The sequence below is a fragment of the Thalassophryne amazonica genome, chromosome 12, assembly GCF_902500255.1.
Source record: "Thalassophryne amazonica chromosome 12, fThaAma1.1, whole genome shotgun sequence".
NCBI lineage: Eukaryota > Metazoa > Chordata > Actinopteri > Batrachoidiformes > Batrachoididae > Thalassophryne > Thalassophryne amazonica.
The window spans coordinates 49,651,329-49,677,401 of record NC_047114.1 but is presented as its reverse complement, the minus strand read 5'-3'; the positions used below and the strand labels follow the sequence as shown (position 1 = coordinate 49,677,401).

The window sequence follows — 26,073 nt, the reverse complement described above, 5'->3', positions numbered from 1 at the left end:
AGTGTGTTTTTAGAACACGTTTGAATTTGTAATATTTAAAATAACGTTAAACTTCCAGGAGTCGCATATCCAGCCTGGATTCACAGTGACACGCCACTTTCGTGGATATGATGTTTTGACCTGGATGACTACAAATACGCATAAGGCGCATTCTGTTTTTTGTTGTATTATAGCTCCCCCCCCCCCCCCCCCCCCCCCCCAATTCTTCCAGACGCGTCTTTTCTTGGATCACACTTACCTGCATGACACACCTGAGCGCCGAACTGTGTTTGCAGCAGGAGGGGGCGGAGCGTGTGAGCGCTTTCGGAGTGGAAAGCCACTCCTTCCGCCGTGAGCAAAAGGCTTATAAGAGACGTCTCCAGCACCGTGTACGCTCACATCTTGAATCCTTGAGGGTCTGTTATCTATGGAAAGAGAGTTTTTACGGAGTTAAAATCTGTTATACGTATGTTTATTTTTATTTTGTTTTAAATCGCATATTTGGTCAGCATGGCTGTGACTGACGCAGTGCTGCCACCCATCACATCGTTTCCAGAAGGGAAACTTTCTCAGTTTGACGTAAGTCTGGATGTTCATTGTACTTAACAATATTGTATTAATTTTGTGTGTTTGTGACAAGATTCTCATGGGAATTATTTTACTAAGTTTGTGGATTTTTTGTTATTTCTTTGCAGCTGCGCAAGGTGGATGAGTGTGGAACAGGCTGCGCAACAGGTGGCGCAGATATTCCGCTCATCCAAGTGGAGTTCAGCATTGTGCACTCTCCAGCTTTACCACCAAAAGATGACGACGAGCTGGGCAAATTCTTGGACCTCGAGTTTATTTTCGCAAACACGGTCGGTTCTGAAAATAATGGCAACATGTCTACGCAGCAGCGACAGTGCGCATATTCTCTGCCGGAGTCGCCTGAGAGTTGCAGTGGCAGCTCTGCGCTCGACAGCAGCGACCAACCCACGACTCACCTCGCCGCGCAGGGTTACCACGGCGCAGGAAGCTTCGTCGGTTCCAGCCCAGTTCAGAGTCTGATGGCGGAGCTTGTTACGCCAGAGATCGGCTACCACGGAGAGAGTTCGCCAGACAGTGCCGGGAACATGAGAGACGCGCGGGAGTACACCGAGCTGCGCGCTTTGAATCCGGTCGCCATTCCGGCTCTTGGATACAAAATTAAGACAGAATCCGCGAGCCAGTCCTGCATGATGGCCGGTGCTGGTGGGGACTTTATGGGGCACGCGTATGATGAGAAACACCGCGTGCGCATCGTGCATCCTGCTTTTACGCACCACCAAGTGCCACTCTCAGCCTCTTTAACGGGGTTCAGCGCGCATTCCGTGCAGCACGCTGCTCCTCAGGGACGCACAGACTGCCACGAGAACCCTCACCATCACCATCTGCAAACCCACTACATGAACGCGCACTACGAACCTCAGTACGCGTACCAGTTTCACGGACAATACAGCATGAACAGAGAGCAGCAAATGCGCGTTCATCACCACCACCACCAGCAGCAGCAGCACCATCCAGCTGCCATGCAGGGGATGATGCTCACTCCACCCTCGTCGCCGTCGCTGCTGGATTTTTACGCGCACGACGACGCGGGGAGCATCAGGCAGAAGCGAGGGCGCAGGACTTGGGCCAGGAAGCGCGCCGCTACGCACAACTGCGAGTTTCCAGGCTGTGGGAAAACATACACGAAGAGCTCCCACCTCAAAGCGCACATGAGGACGCACACAGGTGAGCACGTTTCCACATCCTCTGCCACCTTGGCATGTTTTATATATATATATATATATATATATATATATATATATATATATATATATATATATATATATATATATATATATATATATATATATATATATATTTTTTTTTTTTTTTTTTTTTTTTTTTTTTTCATGCGCCTTTACGCATTATTTTGCTCCTCTCCTCCAGGTGAAAAACCGTACCACTGCAACTGGGAAGGCTGCGGCTGGAAGTTCGCCAGGTCAGACGAGCTGACGCGTCACTTCAGAAAGCACACGGGACACAGACCTTTTCAGTGTCACCTGTGCGAGCGCGCATTTTCCCGCTCGGATCATCTGGCGCTTCACATGAAGAGGCACATGTAGGTTTCCAACCAAGGACACGGACTCACTCCAAAACCTGGAGAACTCCACGTGGCCCGCTTACCTTTTGCAGAGGAGCATCATCAAGTTTTACTACTTTTATATCCTCCAATAAATATCAAATGTATTCCTGTAGAATGTTCTAGTTTTGCTACAAAGTTTGCATTCTTACATTTATCGCACTGTCAAACCAATCAAGTGCCTTATACACACACAAAAAAAAGGCAAACTACTGTAAAGCTTTTGAACAGAATGAAGATATAAATGTGCGTGAGAGATTATAATACCATCCTTCTGATTTATTAACAGCTTTTTATACCAGATGGATCAGAGGTTTGGTTATTTTTCTGTAAATATTTGTGCATACATGAATCACTTTGCCTAACATGAGTATTTAAGAGGTTTTCTCACGCTGTCATCTTAATAAGTTATTGTTGAATGAGTTATTGAGCCATAACATGACTGCTGACTTGCTTTCCCAAAAGGAAAACTCAGCGTGGGCAGGACCCAGAACTTTTTATAGATGGGTGACAAATTAAAGGGAAAAAGCTGGTTAAGTAATTTGGAATTAATGCAATGAAAATGCTTCTATTTCTGGAGCACCAGGGGTCACCAGATGGTTGAGTTTGAGAATGATGTGCCAACAGATCTCAACTCAGTTGAACACCTATGGGAGATTTTGGACCAAGGTGTTCAATAGTGCTCATCAAAATGCCAAAATGAGGGGTATCTTTTAGAAGGTCTCTTCAATCGAGTTAATTACTGAAGCTTGTGATGACCCATCATCACCATACTTTATGGTGGTTCCACTTATATGGCTTTTCCTTCTAATATGTCACCCATCTGTAGGCATTGTATGTTTTGAATGTTTACATCTTTGCTACTAATACAATCAAAACAGGTCAGGGTTTTTATTCACTTTTTATTTTTTTTTCTCCATGAATCTTATTGGTGCACATAGAGTTTATGAAGGTTTGGTTTATAAATAATAACCAATTCAGGTACTTAAATGTGTCTTAAAAATGTATAGCCAAATATAGTTCAATTTTCAGGAGAACAAGGACCCCTCAAGTCATTGGATTTTACTCCCCTGCCAAATAAAATACTTATATTCTTGTGGAACAATAATGTCTGAGGAAGGAAGAAATCTGCTGCACTCCCGTTGTTGAACTATGCTACAGATGCTATACTTGAAACAAAATTTTGATGAACTCAGATGTATCATTGTTCATGACTGCAATTTTAGATTTTTTTTTAATGTGGTAAATGACTAAAAAATAATGAAAAATACTTCCACATGTTTGCTTCACTGCATTTTTTTTATAATTACCTTTGTAATGGAGGTTATGTTTTCACTGCCATTTGTCTGTTTTTCTGTTAACAGGATAACTAACACAAAGCAATGAACAGACTTCAGTTAAATTTGGCAATGTTCTAGGAATTAAGCGATTTAGTTTCGGAGGTGATCGGTGTATATTCTGTTACTGAAATCATAGCACATAACATCTGGTGAGTAGATCAGTGATGTCCGAGAAGATGAGGGATTTTATGTTGAATTTGCTCTGGAACATATTTTGCACCCAGGATCACAAAAAAGTTTTAAGCGGTATGTGGCCTTGGTGGAGGTATACGCTCTGAGTGCCATCTAGTTCTTGGATACATGTAGCCTCACATCCACATTTCTGATAATGATAAACTTTTAAAGGATATGAACGTGTCTCTATTTTTGTTTAGTGCAGTGTTGATTCACTGTTGCAGTCTAACTAGCTTTACATTGCTGCTGGATGGGACAAGTTTACATCCATAGGGATCCCCTCTGTGCTATCACAATGGCAACTTTTTCACCTGTTCAGTGGTGACAAAAGTGGTTTAGCTTGTAGTTAGTTTAGCTTGTGCCACGCCACTATAAGTGTCACAATATTTACTTGGTTAGCATACACACACACACACACACACATATATATATATATATATATATATATATATATATATATATATATATATATATATATATATATATATATATATATATATATATATATATATATATATATATATATATATATATATATATATATATATATATATATATATATATATATCTTGGGTAGGCCTATCAGTTTCCTGTCAGCATGGCCTGTTAAATGCTACCCCCTAGTGTTCATTCATATAATGTCATGCATGTATGTATGGCAATTCAGCTGTTCTTGCCATCCCACAAGACACAAATGGCATTATATGCTAAAAAATACATGATAACAGTCAAATAACAAAAATAACAAAAAAATTGTTTGAAATAAGATTTAATAAAAAACCTTCACTGTTCTGCTGCCTTGTTTCAATATCAAGGAACATTGTAGTGGTGGTAAACTTGGTTCAATTTATGGACTCAGGTTTCTCAGAGTCACTAACTAAATTAATGTGGTTCACTTGAGTCAGTATTGTTACCCCCTTTCAAAAAAAAAAAAAAAAAGCAGTGTCACTGGTAAGGATCCAAGGTAAGGATGTGCACACACATTATTAGGTTACAGACATTTCTTTTTAAAATATTCTACACACCACAAAAAAACAAACAAACAAAGACAACTTAAGTACAAATGACAACAAATGCAAATAAATAAATAAATAAATACAAATGTAAAATGTGAAAATCATTTATGTTAACCAAAAATAAAATATGTTAAATGTAGAGCAACAAACAATTAGAAAAAAAATGCAACTTGTGCAAAAGTTTAATAAGATGAACATATAAGAATAAAATATAAATATAAAATAGCCAGAAATGCAACAAAAATGCAATGTGCAAATTATATACTACGAAATAAATATTTTAAATAGCTACATAAGTAAAAAACAACCAAACTGAGCAAACATGCAAAAATGTGCAAAAAGCATATAACTATTTACATAAATATGTAAAAATGCATGCAAGTATAATCATCATTGCCATCATCATCACTGTTGCACCTTTAGATTCACTGACTGGAGTGAAGTCAGTGAAGCAAATTATTGGAGTCTGCAGTGTTTCAGGTAAGTCCGCTAACTCGCCTTGTGTATGGCGCATCGAAAAAGTATTCACAGCGCTTCACTTTTTCCGCATTTTGTTATGTTACAGCCTTATTCCAAAATGGATGAAAATTTTTTGTCACCCCAAAATTCTACAAACAATACCCCATAATGACAATGTCGGAAAAGTTTTTTTTAGATTATTGCCATATATATATATATGCCATATATATATATATATATATATATATATATATATATATATATATATATATATATATATATATATATATATATGTAAAGCACAACTTAGAAATCACATGTTCATAAATATTCACAGCCTTTGCCATGAAGCTTAAAATTGAGCTAAGGTGCATCTGGTTTCCACTGATCATCCTTGAGATGTTTCTACACCTTAACTGGAGTCCACCTGGAAAAGTTCAGTTGGTTGGACATGACTTTGAAAGGAACACACATAAGGTCCCACAGTTGACATTGCAGGTCAGAGCACAAACCACCATGAAGTCAAAGGAATTGTCTGTAGAACTCTGAGACAGGACTGCCTCAAGGTGCAAACCTGGGGAAGAGAACAAAACATTTTTGCTGCTTTGAAGGGTCCAGTTCCAATCAGCACAGTCAGTGGCTTCCATCATCCGTAAATGGAAAAAGTTTGAATTCACCAGGGCCTGTATCCATGGAGCAGCCTAAGGCTAAATATAGCTCAGAGTGACACTATTGTAAGAAAAATCTTAGAATTCCTCAAATTCTTAGACATTTCTTAGGGCCCCTTCACACATAGTACAAATAAGTAGAACTCAGGGCGACTCACAGTGAAACAGTTCGTATGAGCGAACCATGCAAACATCGAGCCAACGGGCAGGTGTGCACGCTGCCGCTGCAACGGTTCATGCACATGATGGTGTCTTTCGAACAGGAACACAGTGCAAGCAGCTGTCTTGGTGGTTCATTTTCATTGTGTACAGTTGCTGCTGAGTCTGGCAGTGATAAAGGCTGCAGTGAATAAAGCGCTGTGACTCGTTAAACTTTTAAAGCTCTGGTTGCTCCGATCAGGTCCGCTGATTTGCGACGGCACTTTTATTTTAAAGTCACAGCTCTTATTTAGGTTTGATTAGACCTGATCGATCAGGGCATCTGATGAGCGCACCGACATGCAGCGATGGCGCTTTTATTTTATTGTTACATCGCTTATTCAGGTTTGATCAGACATGATCGATCAGGGCATCTGTCAAGCGCACTGACATGCAGCGATGGTGCTTTTATTTTAAAGTCATAGCGCTTATTCAGGTTTGATCAAACACACACACAGAGAGAGAGAGAGGGAGAGAGAGAGCAACCGACCTGCTGTTCCTGTGGTGTTTCTGAATCTATGAGTTGAGGTTCGATTCCCTGTCCTGAGCACACACATGTCCATCAGTTACATCAGCTGTTCTGATCACACAGAGGCGCTGCGGCTGCGTGATCCTGTTCTCCAGCTGATTCCTTTTGGATGTGTACAGGAGCGACATGTTGCGCAGACTTGCATGCAGTTACGCCGTGCTGTGCAGACCTGCTTAAAACTGCATATTTTCTCTGTCCAGTGCTTTACACCGAAGAAAATTAAACGTGTAATTTCTTCCATCCTACGTGCTTAGCCCTCAACATACTGCCGCGTAGGGAGCAAAACCCGACGTAGAGCTGCTCAACTTGCATAGACGATAACGCCACAATGAGCAGCTCTACGAATATGCCAGTGTGAAAGGGGCTTGAGACTTGTTGATTTTTACATCCCTTTAGATTACAAGAATTCTACAAGACTGACATATGTTCAGAAAAGGAACATAAATAGTGTCATATATACCAACTACATATTTGTACACTGAACGATCCCCCTTTCCCCCTTTTTTCAGTGCAGCGGAAGGAAGACAAGTAGACTTGGTGGTGGGACAAAGGTGTTCAGGAAAGCATACAAGGTTGGTGAAAAAGATTTCTGGAAACCACTGACAGCAAAACAGCTCCAGAGTAGCCTCACCTTTATTCCTCCAAACATACTTTTTTGTCATTGTGGCCAAATGGCTCAATCTTTGTCTTGGCTCATTGTCTCATTGATGCAGATTTTTTTGTTTTTTCCTCCTCCATTTGTACTGTTTTCTGCTTTTGGTGGTGTTGATATATTGTTGATGATGTGAATATTTGCTCCAGGTTCAAGGAATGAAAGATCTCATCTACTGGTGTACAAAAGGAAGGAAGGAAACGTGATATGTACTGTGCAATCTTTATTTACTTTCATTTGATCTAAATCACTCCAAAGAACTGAACTGTGCTACTCAAAAAAAAAAAAAAAAAAAAAAAATTGCTCGCATGCTTTGCGTGCTTGTATTAAAGATATTAAAGATTGCTCTTTTCTGACTTTGACATTCTTAAATTCTGTGCATGTCCTTGAATGCATGATGTATGATGTTAGACACGTAACAGAATTTATGGCAAAACATTTATTTTTAGGTAAAGTGCAAACATAATTGTTTGGGAAATAACATCAGAACAACAACGACAGAACAACTTCAACATCATTAAACAATGCAACAATCTGTTCTTTTTATCTGAAATTAACAGAGAAAGGGAAAATACACCGCCACCTGCTGGTGGCACAGAGTAATGCTAGTGGGCACTTTTTGATTGCTGCTGATGCTTTTTATGTGACAAACACAAACAGAGAAAACACTATAAGGCACTATGCTTCAGTAATAAGGTATAACACTTTGTACTATGCATAAACCAGGATGATAATCATGTTTCTCAAATCCTTGATATTAAATATCTAACTTCTTTTTAACCATCAGCACACTAAAATCAGTCTTGTATAAAGTACCTCAAAGTGATATTTGAGTGAAAGTAGTGTCAAATATCAAAAGTAAATTTCTCATATAAAATGTACTTTAAGTAAAAATATTGAGTAAAAGTGAGCGGTCAGAATTTCAAGTGCTCGCATCATATTAAAGATATTAAAGACTGCTCTGACGTGCCGGAGTGGTCCACGTCATATGGTAAAGTTCTGTACTTTTGTCTTGGCCCAACACACCAGCCACAGTAGTGATCAGATATTTAGCTGTGATCTGGGTCTCTGTGTGTGGATGGTTGTGTGTTTGTGGTTGTCACCACAATTCGGTTTTGGGTGCTCTCAAGGGGATCAAGACTCTGGTGTCCTATGGATGCTCACTAATTAGACAACAGACTGTTGCTGTCACTGCTTGTTCATGTGTGGTTGTTTGTCCTGTTATGTTGTATGGTTGGGGCCCCGTCTCCTCAATGTCTCATGTCACAGTTATCATCTTCACCACTTGTCTTTTGTTCTTGTCTGTCTTTGTGTTGTTTTGGTGGTCGGCCCTTCCTGATAGAAGTTGTCGGTTGGCTTTGAGTAGGATGTTGTAGGCTGATCGGGAAGGGCGGATGGGGGTCACACACGCACACCACGTTCACTCACGCACTACATACCTTCTGTCTTGCAAGAATAAATTGCATATATGTGTATTAATGTGCATAAATGGTTCTGCCAGTATGGCATTTACCATTACTATATATGCAGACACAGGAAAACAAAAGACTGCTCTTAACCCAGGGGAAGACAATTATTATCAGCTTTAGGGCGCAGGCAGGATTATTTTGTCCAGCACCTTCCAGCCGAGCTGCAATCTTGAGCCAAGTGAACCAAGGCCAAATAATCGTCTGGTGCCCCGTGATCCATCTCTGATGTCAGGTAAAATCCAAATGAGTGGAGAGTGAAAGGGTGACATGAAAAGAAAGCCAGGCTCTTGTCAAACAGAACAGTCATTTATAGCTACACAGTTGTGCTAAATTTAAGGAAAAAAAACAAAACAAAACAAAACTGTGGTGTCTGGGGGAACCAGTAGGGGGCCTCAGCCCCTATAAAAGGCTGGATCCACCTGTGGCGGTGAAGACGATGTTGGTGTTGGTGAGCAGGGATGATCAGCAGGTGGATGTGCTGTATAAGCAGAACTGTAATAAAACTGTCATTATTTTTAAGACCCAGCCTTTTTCCTGGAAGACCCACACACCTCTGTTAAACACAACAAAAATAACTTTGCAAGCATCACCACCACCAGCCACTACAAAGCAACCAAAGGCGTTCTTTGCTCTCTCAAATCTAAAACACAGCACTGCTATTTTGCAGCGCTTCTCCATGAAAATTTAAAATAAAAATAAATAAAATGAAACAGCCACGCCGGCCAGTTTTGTCTGTACTGACGTTTTCCCGTTTAGTGTGTTAACTCCGATCGTGCGCTGGACTCCAGCGGGAGCCAATCCGTGTGTATGTGTGTGTGTGTGTCAGTGTGTGTGCGTTTGGAGTCCAGAATGCAGATGGCCCCCTTTTCCCCCTCCACAGTCTTCCTCTTCCTCATTGGGAGCACTGATTCAACCTGTCATCTTTTTATTTTATTTATTAATTTTTTTGTCTTTTAAACTTGTTTTACATCAAACACAGCACTTGATGCTGCAGGGGGGACCATTCGCTCTGCGATACCGGTACGGTGTACCGCTGCATCCAGCTTACTTTCACCTCTGGTTATATATAGTAACACATTACATTTTGCCTCAAAATGTGAGACTACATATTTCAATTTTGGACATTTATTACACACTGAGCTAACATTTTTCATAATTACACTACTTTTATGACCAAGTAACTGTGGCAAAATCATTTCTAATACCAAAATAGTTTAGCCACATCAGTAAAGGTATATTTTCATGAAAGAGCTGAAGAGTTTTCTGAAAAGTTTAACGTTTTATTAATTGCTTTTAAGGCTCTTCATTGGCCGTCCCCTGACTATATTTCTGACCTTGTCCAGCTCCACTCAGCCCTCAGGTCCCTCAGATCCTCAGGCAAAGGTCTTCTCTGTGTGCCGTGGTCACGGCTCAAACAGAGAGGTGACAGAGATTTTGCGGTCACCACCCCACGACGATGGAATCAGTTGCCTTCACATGTCAGATGTACCTGCATTTAAATCTAGGTTAAAAACTCACCTGTATTCTCTGGTCTTTCCAGCCCCCTAATCTTTTCATTTCTTGTGCCACTCTGCAATTTTGTGTTTGTCTTTTGCTGTTGTTTTCTTTTAGCATTACCATATTTTCCTGAGTATAAGTTGTGACTTTTTAGTAGTTTGGGAGGCTCTTTGACTTATTCTCCCATGCAACTTATACACTCAACAAAAATATAAACGCAACACTTTTGGTTTTGCTCCCATTTTGTATGAGATGAACTCAAAGATCTAAAACTTTTTCCACATACACAATATCACCATTTCCCTCAAATATTGTTCACAAACCAGTTGAAATCTGTGATAGTGAGCACTTCTCCTTTGCTGAGATAATCCATCCCGCCTCACAGGTGTGCCATATCAAGATGCTGATTAGACACCATGATTAGTGCACAGGTGTGCCTTAGACTGCCCACAATAAAAGGCCACTCTGAAAGGTGCAGTTTTATCACACAGCACAATGCCACAGATGTCGCAAGATTTGAGGGAGCATGCAATTGGCATGCTGACAGCAGGAATGTCAACCAGAGCTGTTGCTCGTGTATTGAATGTTCATTTCTCTACCATAAGCCGTCTCCAAAGTCGTTTCAGAGAATTTGGCAGTACATCCAACCAGCCTCACAACCGCAGACCACGTGTAACCACACCAGCCCAGGACCTCCACATCCAGCATGTTCACCTCCAAGATCGTCTGAGACCAGCCACTCGGACAGCTGCTGGAACAATTGGTTTGCATAACCAAAGACATTTTGCACAAACTGTCAGAAACCGTCTCAGGAAAGCTCATCTGCATGCTCGTCGTCCTCATCGGAGTCTCGACCTGACTCCAGTTCGTCGTCGTAACCGACTTGAGTGGGCAAATGCTTACATTCGCTGGTGTTTGGCACGTTGGAGAGGTGTTCTCTTCACAGATGATGCAAAGGAGATGTGTTGCACTGCATGAGGCAAATGGTGGTCACACCAGATACTGGTATCCCCCCCCCCCCAATAAAACAAAACTGCACCTTTCAGAGTGGCCTTTTATTGTGGGCAGTCTAAGGCACACCTGTGCACTAATCATGGTGTCTAATCAGCATCTTGATATGGCACACCTGTGAGGAGGGATGGATTATCTCAGCAAAGGAGAAGTGCTCACTATCACAGATTTCAACTGGTTTGTGAACAATATTTGAGGGAAATGGTGATATTGTGTATGTGGAAAAAGTTTTAGATCTTTGAGTTCATCTCATACAAAATGGGAGCAAAACCAAAAGTGTTGCGTTTATATTTTTGTTGAGTATATATCGAAAATTTACAAGTTTGCTTTTAATAATAGCAATTATAATGACTAGTTATATAGACCTTTCCCAAGAATCAAAGCATTAAACAAAATACACTCAAATAATAAAAGCATAAATGCCAGTAATAAAAACAACACACTACAACAATGCATAAAAAAATCCCAAAATTAAAGAGCTCATAACACAGAAAAAGGTGTGACTTATGCTCTGGAAATTACAGTATTACGTTTATGATCCATTTTATGTCTTTACGCTGAAAAAAGAGAATGTTTGAACCAACTTAAAAAAAGTGTTACAATTTGTAAAAACCTGAATGAATTAAGTTGTTTGAACTTAAGTTTGTAAGTTAGAGTTGATTTAACTTTCAAACTTAAATTCAAACAACTTCATTCAGGTTTTTACAAATTGTAACACTTTTTAAGTTGGTTCAAACATTCTCTTTTTTCCAGTGTAGTTTTACTTTTTGTACAGCAATTTGGTCAGTGGAAGCTGTGTTTAAATGTGCTGTATAAATTAAATTTACTTAATTACTTAGTGTTCCAGACAAAAGCATGGCTCAAATTCAGAAAGTTGAGATTGTTCTCAACATTTTGATTTGCAACACATGGGCTTTATATGATATGTAAAAGGGTTTTTTTTTTTAAGGAATGCCAAAATTGAGAAACTACCCTTCAGGCTCAGGATTAATTTAGAAGTGTTATGACCTCTCCACACTGCAGTCTTGTGCAAGGTCACAGATGGGTTGCAAGACTGGGAATCAAATCTACGTAGTCCCTAGCAGTCATCCATGTTTCCAGTGTCACTCATGCTTTTTATAACTCATAATTCATGTCACTCCTTATGTGATGAATTATCATTGAAATATAGATGGAATATGATATGTCAAGTTGAACGTTGATTTTTTTATCTGCCAAAAGGACAAGAAATGCTGAACCTGTTTTCTTTGTTTCCACGAAATCCAAAACATCAAGGTGTTGATAAGATCATTTTAAAGTGATAACTTGATCCTTTGAAGGTTATAGGAACGTGCCTTTTGGCATGTTGCTGTGCACGTGAGAAAGTGTTTGACCAGCAGTAAACTCTCCGATCACCTCCCTCCCCTCTCACCTCAGTCTCTGACCAACACTGCGCCTCCGCATGCGTGTGCACCTCCTGCACAACCTCCTCCGCAAACCTGCGCCCAGACCTGACCACAAACAAGGTAAAGCCTCCATCCGCATGCCAAAAAAAAAAGAAAAAGAAAAAAAAAAAAGAGAGAGAGAGCCGTTTTGCACTGTGACAGCCCTCACCTCTTGATTTCGCAGCAGCGGCACGCCGCGTTGCTACCACACCTGTCTGCAGCATGGCGTTGTCTCTACCTACATACTGCAGCACTCTGCTGGTCCACGGAAGAACTGTGCACACCGCCACAGGGGGGTTTGACAGGGACCACTGCGACATGCACTTACAGAACAAAAGAAGGCGTGACGCACGGATTCATCCTTCCACTTGGCACGTGCAGCCTGACGCACAGATGTGCATGCACACAGCGTCCAGATGTGCCGATCACTCCATGGTGTTGCTTCGGTCGTGCACGAGGGAAGGAGTGTGTAATAGGTGCAATAACACACTCTGAATGAACAGCGGCACCATGATCCTGGACGCGACCCCGAGTTGGATGTGCGCGTGCAGTTAGTTTGTAAGGAAACGAATGTCATTATTTATGATTTTTGTAATGTGCTGCGGCTTCCACGAGCAATCAATTAACTGACACAATTCCCGACATAAATAAATAAATAAATAACCACAGGGGGAAAAAATGCTCGTGGTCACTGGAGGAAGGGCAAAAGGAAGCAGTGTAGGAAGGGAGACAATTAGGAGAAGTGCACATGGAAGGGAGCAATTAGAGGAAAGAAAGAAAGCAAGAAATAGAGAAAGAAAGAAAGATAGATTCTGGTGTCACATTTATTTATTTTTTTATTATTATTATTAATAATAATAATAATAATGTATGGGGGCAAAACGGCTGCTTGTTTGAGCTGCTCCGATATTGATATTTGCTAATTGTCTATATATATATATATATGTGTGTGTGTGTGTGTGTGTGTGTGTGTGTGTGTGTGTGTGTGTGTGTGTGTGTGTGTGTGTGTGTGTGTGTGTGTGTATTTGATGAGTTCAGATGCAAAACCCAGTATCTCCAAAACCATAAATTTTTAGCTGAGGTCAACATGTACTTGGCTATCAAGGGGACCATCAGTGGGCAAAATATTAAAGAAGTTGAACAAACGCTTTTCATTTTATTGATGAAAGTCTGTGCATTTCCGAGTATGGTTTTCTTTAAATCTCCATTTTCAAATGCATTTTTCTCCATTAAAAAAAAAAAAACACTTGCTGGGTTTTGCGTCTGAACTCTATATATATATATATATATATATATATATATATATATATATATATATATATATATATATATATATATATATATATGTATGTACGAGGTCTATTAGATAAGAAACTGACACTTTTATTTTTTCTTAACTATATGGATTTGAATGACGTGCGATTACACCAATCATGCTTGAACCCTTGTGCCATGCATGAGTTTTTTCAAGCGTGTCGGTGACGTCATTTCCCTGTGGGCAGGCCTTGAGTGAGATGTGGTCCAGCCCTTTCGGCTGAATTCCTTTGTTTCACACGCTGCTCGAGACACTGCGCGTTGCTTTATCAACATTTTTTCTGGACCTGTGAGGAATATCCGAGTGGACACTATTCGAGAAATTAAGCTGGTTTTCGGTGAAACGTTTAACGGCTGATGAGAGATTATGGGGTATTTCTGTCGGTGTAAGGACTTCCCACGGAGCGGGATGTCGCGCAGCGCTTCCAGGCGCCGTCGTCGGCCTGTTTCGACCTGAAAACATCCTAATTTAAGGCTTAATTCACCCAGGACATTGTGAGAGAACAGAGAAGATTCGTAAGAGGCCGGCATGAGGACTTTATGCGGACATTCCACTGTTTAAGGACATTTTGTAATGAAAGACGTGCGCGCAAATTCGCCGAGTCATTTCCGTGACGACTCGACGAATCTGTGTGCGCCGCGACAGGAAAAACACCTCCGTGTAATTGTTTAACAGCTTGGGCATGTTCCAACTTGCCCGTTAAGGTTTCCAACGGAGGTGTTTTTCTTGTCGCGACCCCCGTGGTCGGGTCCGGCCCGACATGCGACTCTGCCCGCATGTTCTTTCATTACAAAATGTCCGTTAACAATGGAATGTCCGAATAAACTCCTCATGCCGACTTCTTCTGAAAGTTCTCTGTTCTCTGACGACTTACTGGGTCAACAGAGCCTGAAATGTGGAAGTTTTCAACTTGAAACGGCGAGACCATGCCGCCTCGAAGCGCAGATCGCCGTCAGGCACCGTGGGCCGTCCTTAAAGCGACACTACCAGACCAAAATCTCTCATCAGCCGTTAAAATTTTTACAGAAAACCAGCTGAATTTATCGAATGGTGTCCACTCAGTTGTGCCTTACAGTTTTGAAAAAATTTTGATCAAACAAAGCAGCAGTCTCTGAGCCATTCCTAAACAATGAAAAAAATCGACGAGAGGGTGGACGACTCCTCACTCAAAGACTGCCCACAGGAGAATGACGTAACCGACAGGCGTGAAAAAACTCTCGCATGCCCACGAGGGTTCAAGCATGTCTGATGTAATCACACGTGATTCAAATCCATATGGTTTTTGAAAAAAATAATAAGGTCCGTTACTTTTATCACAGACCTCGTATATACACATTTTTTATTTTTTTTGGTTAAAGGGGCGTTTTCTTTGTGAGTTTACTTTGATATTTTGGGTCTGTGTGCGAATAAATTCTGTCATTCATTCATGTCCACAATAGGTAGAGTAGAGAGAGAGAGAAGTACAACAATGTGCAAATAGGTTAATGAGCTGCTGCAACAAGAAAAGAAGGAGCAACGGACATACATAAACCACCGTAAACCCCCCCAAAAAACAGGAGATTAAACTGCTATTTCACTTAAGTATGTATAATATAACACATTTTATAGGACAGTATATTTTTACACAGAAAACAGATTTTTTTTAACAATTATTTCAATCACATATCTCCTGTTTACACATTTATTTACTGTAGAATATTATCTTCTTAATTTTTATTTTCTGCTCTATGTAACACTTGCTTTGACAATGTAAACGTATGTTTCCCGTGTCAATAAAGAACACTGAAATGAAATGAATGTGTGTGTGTGTGTGTGTGTGTGTGTGTGTGTGTGTGTGTGTGTGTGTGTGGTTATTGTCTGTATGTTTCTGCCTGTAAATTCTTCAAATTCTTCACTTGCGTCCTGGTTGAAAATAATCATTGCACATTATCGCCTGCTTCTGTCAGACCTGTTGACAGTCTGGTTTTGTGTCTGTGCGCTCAGGATCCCCCAAGTGAAGGAGGGGCTTAAGGAGGAGGCGTGGCCAGCAGTGACCGAGCACTGAATGTAATCCACGGTGAGGTGACGGTTCAAAGACTCAGTGAATGCTGAAAATAAGGCGAATACCAATTAGAGTCCATCTCCAGATCTCACCTGCTCGGTAAGACATGTCACTGAAGTTTGTGGTTTCTGTCATGTTTTAAACAGCTGGAGGTTTTTAAATACACAACGTGTTGGGAGTGGGTGGGTGGGGGAGCAGTGTGTGTGACAATTCTACAATTGCAGGACAGTATTTTTTATTTTATTTTATGAACATAGAGTGCTAAGTACCATTTGATTATCTCAAAACAATTCAGGACATGTCTGATATACATGCATCTCTTTTTCCAGGCAAAGTCTTTCAAAGCCACTGGTATTTAATCAGTTTAATCAGAACAAACACATGGTTCTGACAGTTGGTCTTTCCTTTGTTGAGGGTGGAGCTCAGTGTGGCGGAGATGGTGGTGGGGGTGATCTCCATGGCAGCCTTCTCTAAATTCAGACTCTTGAAGTATACATTTGAAGACGGCAGTTTGTGCACGGTTGTACAAATAGGTAATGATAACCAAGCCCACCACAAAACTTTGTTATATTTTTAATGACAACTATATGGAGCACCACCACATGTTGTATACAGTACTGACACTACTTGCTACTGATAACAACAACATCAATACTATGACTGTTACTAATATAATTACACTGAAAAAAATGATACTTTGGATCTACTTAAAAAAAAATGATGTAATTTGTTACAGCTAATTTTTTTAGTTTCTCACAATGTATATTTATGATTTGTAAAGTGATCCCAGCAGATTTAAACTGGAAACCACAATTTTCCATTAGACCAATGTAAATAAGTACTTTGAATGAAGTGCACTGTTTCACTTTTTTCAGTGTACTAAACTAATATTACTGTTAATAATAATTATAATAATGATGCTGGCATGGTGGTTTGGTGGTTAGCACTGATCGCTCACAGCAAGAAGGTTGTGGGATCGCTTCCTGCCCTTTCTGTTTGGAGTTTGTATGTTCTCCCCAACCCAGCCTCACAGCAGTTAATGGTGGCATTACAAAAAGTACATTAATCTATGGGTTTGTGATGGGGGCTTGAAAATGGGGCACTTTTTGTGACAGGGGCATAAAATGTGGGGTGACCGGAGGCGTATAGAGGAGTTATGGTTATGGTTATGATTAGCGTTAGGAGAAGGGGAGGATTATTACAGAAGCGTATTGCAATCACTGGATAAAAACAATTTGACCACTGATCTCGTAATTACGAGATCGTGATCTCGTAATTACAAGAAAAGATCTCATAATTACGACATCAGGATCTCATAATTATGAGAAAAGATCTCGTAATTAAAGATATCAGGATCTCGTAATTATGAGATCAAGCTATTTATTTATTTTGTGTGTGTGTGTGTGTGTGTGTGCGCGTGTGCGTGTGCGTGTGTGTGTGTGGGTGTGTGTAATCACTTCCATACAATGTGCGGTAAAGACAAGCGTTAGAATGCCAGCGAGTCATAATCGAAAATCGGCAAAATTTGCAACCTCCGACACTGCATTGTGATCCACACCACAGCGCACACAAAGTGTGGATTTCCCACTAAACTGTTGCTGGATGAATGAAACTCCTCCAGCGAGGCGAGGCACAGCTCGGGCACACAGACTGGCATGTGCCCGGATGGGATTGAGCCCCGCTGTGTCAGTGGGGCTGTGTGAGGGAAAGCTGGAAGTCGCCCCGTGCTCCTCCCTGGACATTCATCCAGGAGCACTTCAGGGAAAAAAATCCTCACTTTGTGTTTGATTATAGTGTGTTATCATTGGCTGCGCTTGCATCTTTACTGAGGGACTGGAAGTACGGAAGTATATACATAAAACAATTTAGACACCTGATCTTTTCTCATAATTACGAGATCTTTTCTCATAATTACAACAACAGGATCTCGTAATTACGAGATCAGTGGTCAAATTTGTTTTATCCAGTGAATGCAATACGCTTCTGTAGATTATAAATAGCAAGATTTAAAAAAAATTGTCATGAAAGTGGAGTGCTTTTCATGATGGAGCACAGAAAAAAACTTGAGCCTGGTTTGAGGATTATAAATAGCAAAATTTAAAAAATTGTCATGCAAGCAGGGCGCTTTGCATGATGATGGAGTACAGAAAAAACCTTGAGAGGTAGTGTTAGGGCTAGGTGCTCCAGCTTCTTCTTGCATCCAAAGACATACAGGCTAGGTCAATTGGAAGCCTTAATTGATCATAGGTGGATGTGCATGTGTTTGTCTGTCTGTATGTGGCCCTGCGACAGACTGGCATCCTGTCCATGGTGTACCCTGCCTCACACCCTCGTGTTGGGTTAGGCTCCAGCCCCCCATGACCCTTAATTGGAGTAAGCAGGTATAGAGAAAGGATGGATGGATAATAATACAAGTGAAGCGACGCGCAGCAGTGTGAAGCTCGCTCACGGTACAGGGAGTCCCAAAGAGGAAGTGCCAAATTTTGAGTCCACAGTGAAACAGGAAATGTCAAATGTCAAACACTTCCTGTATTGATAGACGAGATCTTATGGAATCTCACAGGAACTCAGTGGCAAGTTCACACTGAAACAGAAAGTGCCAAATTTTGAGTCCACAGTGAAACAGGAAATGTCAAATGTTGATCACTTTCTGGCATGGGTGGAGCTAGAACAGAGGCCAGGGTTCCACTGGACTCCCCTGAAATCTGATTGGATACAGATGATTGACATGTCACGGCACCGCATGTGAAGGAGATGTGTTGCACTGCATGAGGCAAATGGTGGTCACACCAGATACTGACTGGTATCCCCCCCAATAAAACAAAACTGCACCTTTCAGAATGGCCTTTTATTGTCGACAGTCTAAGGCACACCTGTGCACTAATCATGGTGTCTAATCAGCATCTTGGTATGGCACACCTGTGAGGTGGGATGGATTATCTCAGCAAAGGAGAAGTGCTCACTATCACAGATTTAGACTGGTTTGTGAACAATATTTGAGGGAAATGGTGATATTGTGTATGTGGAAAAAGTTTTAGATCTTTGAGTTCATCTCATACAAAATGGGAGCAAAACCAAAAGTGTTGCATTTATATTTTTGTTGAGTGTATATATATATATATATATATATATATATATATATATATATATATATATATATATATATATATATATATCAAGATTCTCAAGAAGACTTGAAAGTAAGTTGCATTGCATTGTGTGTGTGTGTGTGTTTTGTCATCATTAATTTTCACAGAGCAATTTGTGACAATGAGAGTCAAGTGAATGATGATAAAAAGGTGATAGCATGTTATGTCACAGCAATGCTGTGAAATATATAATGTTCTTAGTGTCTCTGCAGATGTTTCCCCAGCTCTATTACATTTCATCCATTTAGCACTTGGGGTTTTATGACCTAACACCCCCTGCTTCTTGGGACGCATATCGACAGTCTGCATGGTGCCCCTAGTCACCATACCAAGTTTGGTGTTGATTGCTTAATTACTGTGGCTGTGCATAGGGAAAGGCAGACTGTGTGTGCATGTGTGTTTGTGCACATGCACTTCCAACCTAAGGGCCCCAGTGACCTCCCACTTGGTGCCTCAGTTAGCATACCAAGTTTGGTGTTGATTGCTTAATTACTGTGGCTGTTCACCCCGAACACATACCATGCCACATACTTCACATTATGAAACCATAGTCATCAGAGCTATGCTGTAATGTACCATAATATAAGCATTACATTATGAAATATTTGGCTGGGTTTATTTGGATATGTAACAGATTATAGTAACAGTAATAATTATAACTTATTATATAACAGCTGAGTGGATCTTTGTCATTTGATTGGTGGCTTGTATGTCACATGACATGCATTATTCATACCATTTGCCATTGTGTTTTATTGACCATGCAATAGTTCTTTTTTATTGACCATGCAATAATTCTTTTTTAGTGTGCAATTTTGGTGCCATATGAAATGTGCTATTACATGCCCTGACCACCGCACATGCTCACACTATTCGTACCATTGAACTCATTAACATTCATTATTTGTATGCTAATTTAGTCCACTCAGTACATCCTTTGGGATCTTGCAGTTCTCTTGGAAAAGTGTGTAGGACATATGGCGGATCACAAATGCAATGTGTGGTACCTTGTTTGCACTTGTGTACTGGGCAAATATGCTTTTTCCGCATTTACAGCCCACGCGTGCAGTTGTGACAACCGGCCACAGAACAATGTGGACCTGACATGCTGTTTTAACATTGCTTAAAAATGCTAATTTATCTTTAAGGGCAAGATATAAATGATCACACACTCGAGTAACAAGATTTTTGTTTACTAAAGTCGGTAAAGGTGAACTTTGACTTGACACGGTCACGGTGCATGCATGTGGATAACACTGATTTGGCTTATACAACTTGCCTAATAACTGTGTATGCAGTGTAGATGAAACAAAGGCATGAATCAGTGTTACTGCATCCGCCATACACAGAATATGTTCAGTCTTTTCAATATTATACAGATGAAAGAAAGTATTTTATATATATATAATTTCCCAAATAATTTCCTTAATAATTTCCTTTTTTAATAATTTCCCTAATTTTTATAATTCCCTGTTACTCCTCACTCGGGAGGAGGGGGAATAAATGGAAAACAGAGGTTTGGAATGAGAGGAACGGTAGTAGCCAGTAAACCAGTATTGATCAGTATGTCTGGTATTTATATTATGTATTTTTAATTACATTTGCAAACTGTTTTTCTTTGTTACTTTGACTTTTGATACCCTGTATGCTGCTATACAATGCTGCTGGAACCTCAATTTCCCTGAGTAAGTCTCCCCAAGGGATCAATGAAGTTCTATCTAATCTAATCTAATCTAATCTAATCTAATCTAATCTAATCTAATCTAATCTAATCTAATGTGTAGATTAAAAGACTTTGATAAAAGGTACAAAAAAATCATGAGATTTTTCACTTTATTACTACAATCCCAATTCCAATGAAGTTGGGATGTTGTGTAAAATGTAAATAAAAACAGAATACAATGATTTGCAAATCCTCTTCAACCTATATTCAATTGAATACACCACAAAGACAAGATATTTAATGTTCAAACTGATAAACTTTATTATTTTTGTGCAAATATTTGCTCATTTTGAAATGGATGCCTGCAACATGTTATTTTGTGCTTCATAATGTGCCACACATTTTCAATAGGCGACAGGTCTGGACTGCAGGCAGGCCAGTCTAGTACCCCGCACTCTTTTACTACGAAGCCACGCTGTTGTAACATGTGCAGAATGTGGCTTTGCATTGTCTTGCTGAAATAAGCAGGGATGTCCCTGAAAATGGTGCCATCACAGATGTGTAAGCTGCCCAGGCCATGGGCACTAACACCCCCCTATACCATCACAGATGCTGGCTTTTGAACTTTGCGCTGGTAACAATCTGGATGGTCTTTTCCCTCTTTTGTCCAGAGGATATGACGTCCATGATTTCCAAAAACAATTTGAAATGTGGTCTCATCAGACTACAGCACACTTTTCCCACTTTGAGTCTGTCCATTTCAAATGAGTTTGGGCCCAGAGAAGGCGGCAGCATTTCTGGATGTTGTTGATGTATAGCTTTCGCTTTGCATGGTAGAGTTTTAACTTGCACTTGTAGACGTAGCAACAAACTGTGTTAACACAATGGTTTTCTGAAGTGTTCTTGAGCCCACGCGGTAAGATCCTTTACACCTGTAGAAAGGTGTCCAGATTCTCTGAATTTTCTGATTATATTATGGACTGTAAATGCTGGAATCCCTAAATTCCTTACAGTTCAAAACATTGTTCTTAAACTGTTCAAAGTGGTGATCCATCTGTGCTTGTGAATGGCTTTTGGGTTTGCTCATGATTGGGTGTAAAACCCAATCATGAGCATCCTTAGTTCCCAAACGCTTAATGAGTGTTGTTAGAAGGAAAGGTGATGTAACAGTGGTAAACATACCACTGTCCCAGCTTTTTTGAAACGTGTTGCAGGCATCCATTTCAAAATGTGCAAATATTTGCAGAAAAACAATAAAGTTTATCAGTTTGAACATTAAATATCCTGTCTTTGTGGTGTATTCAACTGAATATATTGTAGGTTGAAGAGAATTTGCAAAGCATTGTATTCTGTTTTTATTTACATTTTACACAATGTCTCAACCTCATTGGAATTGTGGTTGTATGATGAATGACACATGCATCCATTGTCTACATTAGCTGATCAAATACACATCTGTGTCTTGTGGGATCAATGACCATGATCTCAGTCTTGTCAGAATTTAAGAGTAAGAAATTACAGGACATCCAGTTTCTGACTGATGCAGACAATCTTCTAAAATCCTATTTTGAGAGAAATTATTTGCATTAATCGGCATGTAAAGGTGAATGTCATGATCATATTATTTTTCTTCTATACACAGTAAATGTATGAATTCAAGTTTGAATTTCACTTCTTTTCGCAATGTCATCGTTCACCAACAATCCTTGTGCATATAGCACCACAGAAGTGTCACAAGTGCCAAGACTTTTGTTGGATAATCCCTACTGCCAGGGAGACACTGTTTGTCACAAATTTGTGCTACAGAGCAGAGCTCAATGTTCTGTCAATTGCGAAAAGCTTTCCAGGCCCTGAAGAAACAAACTATTCCTCAAGTTATGATGAGCATAACGTGAGGATCAGACAGTGTTCCCAGATACAACTCATGATTTCCAGCCCCAAAGCTGTTCCAAAACTGCCAAAACACACACAAAACTGCCCAAAATATCAGATCAATATTTTGTTCAATAGTTTAAAGGTCTCGGTTGCTTAAGCTTGTGCATCCCCAAAAAAAAAAAAAAATCAATGTTGCTGCAACATTCATAAAAATCCTACAGCAACAAATCACAGCAGCCAACCCCACCGCATCCACAAAACCAAGTGAGGAGGTCTGTGTGTGTGTGTGTGTGTGTGTATACATGAGCACACCTATGTACCGTATATGTATATACACACAGACAATGCATGTTTATGCAGAGAAGTTAAATTACTAAAGATTTTTAATAACTATTTCCATGCATGATGACTAATGACCACTTCATAATGATTGAAATTCACGGACTGATAGCAATATGTCTGAGATCTTAACCTCTGCAGAACAGAACGAGAGCATGAAGGTGTTGGAGTGTGATGGGGTGGAGGTGGCAAGAGTGAGTGCCTCAGCAGACTGCAGAATTCTGAATGGCACTGAATAGGAGTTCATGCACTATTTGGTTTTGTTTCATGGATTAAAAAAACACAGACACACACACACCAAACTGATCCCAAATCAGCACATTTTTTGTTCACCTGCCCAAATCACCCACAAAATAAATTAAATCAATTTCAGAACTGAGTTAATTGTTGGATTAATTTGCTATGCATCATGGAATCTAGAACTGTCCACAACTCTGACAGTTACTATGCTGTTTTTTTTTTTAATATATATTTCCAAACCTCTGAAATATGAGGGCAGCACTGTTGCCTCACAGCGAGAAAGCCATGGGATCAGTTCTCAAATGTTGTCATGGTTTTGGCCTGATCAGGGCGTTGAGACATCTTTCTCCCTTTCTGTTCTCCTTCTGCCCCAGTTTTGTGTTATTAGTTGTTTGTTTTCATCCTGGTTTATTCTCTGTTCTAGTTTTGCTGTTCTCATTTCGGTTGGTTTCTGTTGTACTTTTATATCGGGTTTTGATTTCTGTTTATTAGTCTGTTCTTGCTTAGTTTTGCTTTAGTATTGGTTTCCTGATCAGTTCTCTTGTTGTTTCTTTTTGTTCTCATGTAATTTATTTTTGTTCTCTTGTAATTTCTTTTGTTCTCATGCTCATGTTTGATTTCAGTTCCTGTTATTGTAGTTTTATATTCTGTGTTAGCTCTGTTCTTAGTTTGATCTCACGCCCACTTATGTATGTTCACTCCACACCCTGCACCTGCCATTATGTTTTTCCCTCACTTTGATTGTGTCTGCTTTATGTTTTCATTTCACTCTCACTTTTGCACCAGCTCACGTGTCTTTGTGTATTCCATCACTTCAGTTTGTGCACTCCCCTCCTCACAATCTTGTCTGTGCGTTATCTTTGTTCACTAGCCACGCCCCCTTCTACATTGTTCCTCACGTGCACCTCCTTGTTGACACCACCTGTCCCTTGTTTCACACTAATTAGTCCACATGTATTTAAACCCCACAGTCCTTCACTTCCCTGCCAGATTGTTGTCTCAGTACACTTTCCAGCACCCTGCACAGTCCTGTTTTTTTGTCAAGCCAGGTATCGAACTACTGCTCTGTGTTTCCTCGACCATGCCTCTTGCCTCATGCCATATGTCGGTGTTTGCTTGTGCCTCTGACCCCTGCTCGTTCATGACTGACTGCGTCTCTGTCTAATCCTGCTTGTCCTTCTGCTGCGCTGACTGACTACATGTGTACCGAAACCAAGCCTGGAATAAAGACCATGATTTCTCCAACACCTAAAGCCTGGTTAACATGACAGGATTTTAAAATTATCTTTAGGTTTCCAAAACCTGAGAGACCACACACATAAAGATAAAAAATCATGGATCTAACAGGTTTGGTCGTACAGTGTGTGGTGTTCATCCACACGATAAGGACAACAACACCACACATGAACAGATTTCACACACGAACATTCCCAGCTCAGACAGGAAATCTCGCAAAATCTCTCGAGATTAAACGTGACTTCAGAGTAAACAAACAGAGGTACTTTGTGGACTATTTAAAACAGAGGGAAAAAATGATACAAAAAGAAAAAGAAAAGGCTTTCTTTAAAGGAGTGGAGACAGCACGACCACCAGACTTCCTGGTAAGTCAGAACAGCTGTTTTGATTTTATTTTCCACTCCGTACGTCCGTCACCTTGCTTTCTGATTGGCTGCACGTCACATTCAGCAGGCTGCGTCCTCGTTTCTGGTCGGAGGACACCAGACACACAGCGATATCTGGCCCAAAAAAATCCAACATGTTGAATATCCCTGATTTGCGATCAGAGGGCCCCTGACGCCCTTCTGAGCAGATCAGAGCGCTCTTAACACACCACACACGACAGGAATATCTGATAAGATTATCTTTAGCGTCATCACGATTGCCAGGGCGTCCTTAAGATTGTCGGAAGGGGAAGATTGGGTCAGATATCGGCCTAATTATCCTGCTGTGTGAACCCGGCCTAAGTCTAGTCTGGGAGTTTGCATTGCTAGTCCACGGCCCGGCCTGACACCTGTGGCCTTTCTGTGTGGTGTTTGAATGTGTTTGGGTGGGTTCCCTCCGGGTGCTCTGGCTTCCTCCCACATCCAAAGACATGTAGGTTATATGGAAGTAAATCTGTGCCATCAGAGTTTGAATTTAAATTTTTAAGGTTGAATGTTTTAGCATCAAAATATTCAGCTTCAAAACCTAAAAAAACTCAACCTAAAAAAAAAAATAATAATAATTTTGTGGTTGAATTTTTTTTTTTTAAGGTTGAATTTTTTTTTTTTTTTTTTAGGTTGAATTTTTTTTTAAGTTGAATTTTTGTGGTTGACATTTTTTAGGCTGAATTGTTTTTAGGTTTTTTTTTAGGATGAAAATTTTTTCAGGGTTGATTTTTTTTTGAGTTTGAAATTTTGAGGTTGAAATTTTTTGAGGTTGAATTTTTGAGGTTGAAAATTTTTCGAGGTGGAATTTTTTTTTTGAGGTTGATTTTTTGAGGTTGATTTTTTTTTTTTTTTTTTTTGAGGTTGAATTTTTTTAGGTTGACAGTTTACAGGATGGAAGCAAGTGATAGAAGAGCCACAGCAACAACACAACATGAAGTTACTTACTTACTAATGTCAGAGGATTCTGTGCTGAATGGACAGATGTTTCAATATGCATCCAAAAAGGTGAAGTTGCTGCTATGGTCAGCTTGTCAGGGCTGTAACACATAACTATTGAATATTAATTTACCATTTATAGTGTGTTTACAATTAATCAATTAATTATATACTTACTATATGTAAGATCACATGGAAAACAGCCCTCAATATTTATACAGTATTACCCAAAGCAGCCCAGCCACCACACATTTGAAGCCTCTTGACTAAATTAACCATTGACAGCCCAGTTTTTTTTCTTCGT

The 26,073-nt window shown here is 40.0% G+C and overlaps 2 protein-coding genes across 3 annotated transcripts in view; both read left to right on the top strand.

Annotated features, from left to right (window-relative positions):
- The first annotated feature begins 391 nt into the window (after positions 1-391).
- On the top strand, positions 392-3,387 carry klf17 (Kruppel-like factor 17). Of its 2 annotated transcripts, XM_034183399.1 has the most exons (4): positions 392-558; positions 675-1,731; positions 1,933-2,135; positions 2,166-3,387. In XM_034183399.1, exons 1-3 carry the CDS (start codon positions 490-492, stop codon positions 2,106-2,108), a joined length of 1,302 nt encoding a protein of 433 aa, XP_034039290.1. In that variant the 5' UTR covers positions 392-489; the 3' UTR covers positions 2,109-2,135; positions 2,166-3,387. The 2 variants fall into 2 exon arrangements, with proteins under 2 accessions (XP_034039290.1, XP_034039289.1); XM_034183398.1 differs by having other exon boundaries at positions 1,933-3,387.
- A 9,171-nt stretch (positions 3,388-12,558) lies between these two features.
- The window catches only part of slc6a9 (solute carrier family 6 member 9), a 304,297-nt gene continuing 290,782 nt past the window's right edge, over positions 12,559-26,073 (top strand). The window contains exons 1-2 of the mRNA XM_034183551.1: positions 12,559-12,643; positions 15,861-16,017. The gene's annotated coding sequence lies outside the window, so the exon portion shown is untranslated. The remainder of the gene's footprint in view (positions 12,644-15,860; positions 16,018-26,073) is intronic.

Bases quoted from the DNA above. Each gene is read 5' to 3' on its own strand.
- klf17 (XM_034183399.1), top strand. From the start codon at position 490: ATGGCTGTGACTGACGCAGTGCTGCCACCCATCACATCGTTTCCAGAA. The intron at 559-674 runs GTAAGTCTGGAT...ATTTCTTTGCAG, and splicing joins GGAAACTTTCTCAGTTTGAC to CTGCGCAAGGTGGATGAGTG. The intron at 1,732-1,932 runs GTGAGCACGTTT...CCTCTCCTCCAG, and splicing joins GCACATGAGGACGCACACAG to GTGAAAAACCGTACCACTGC.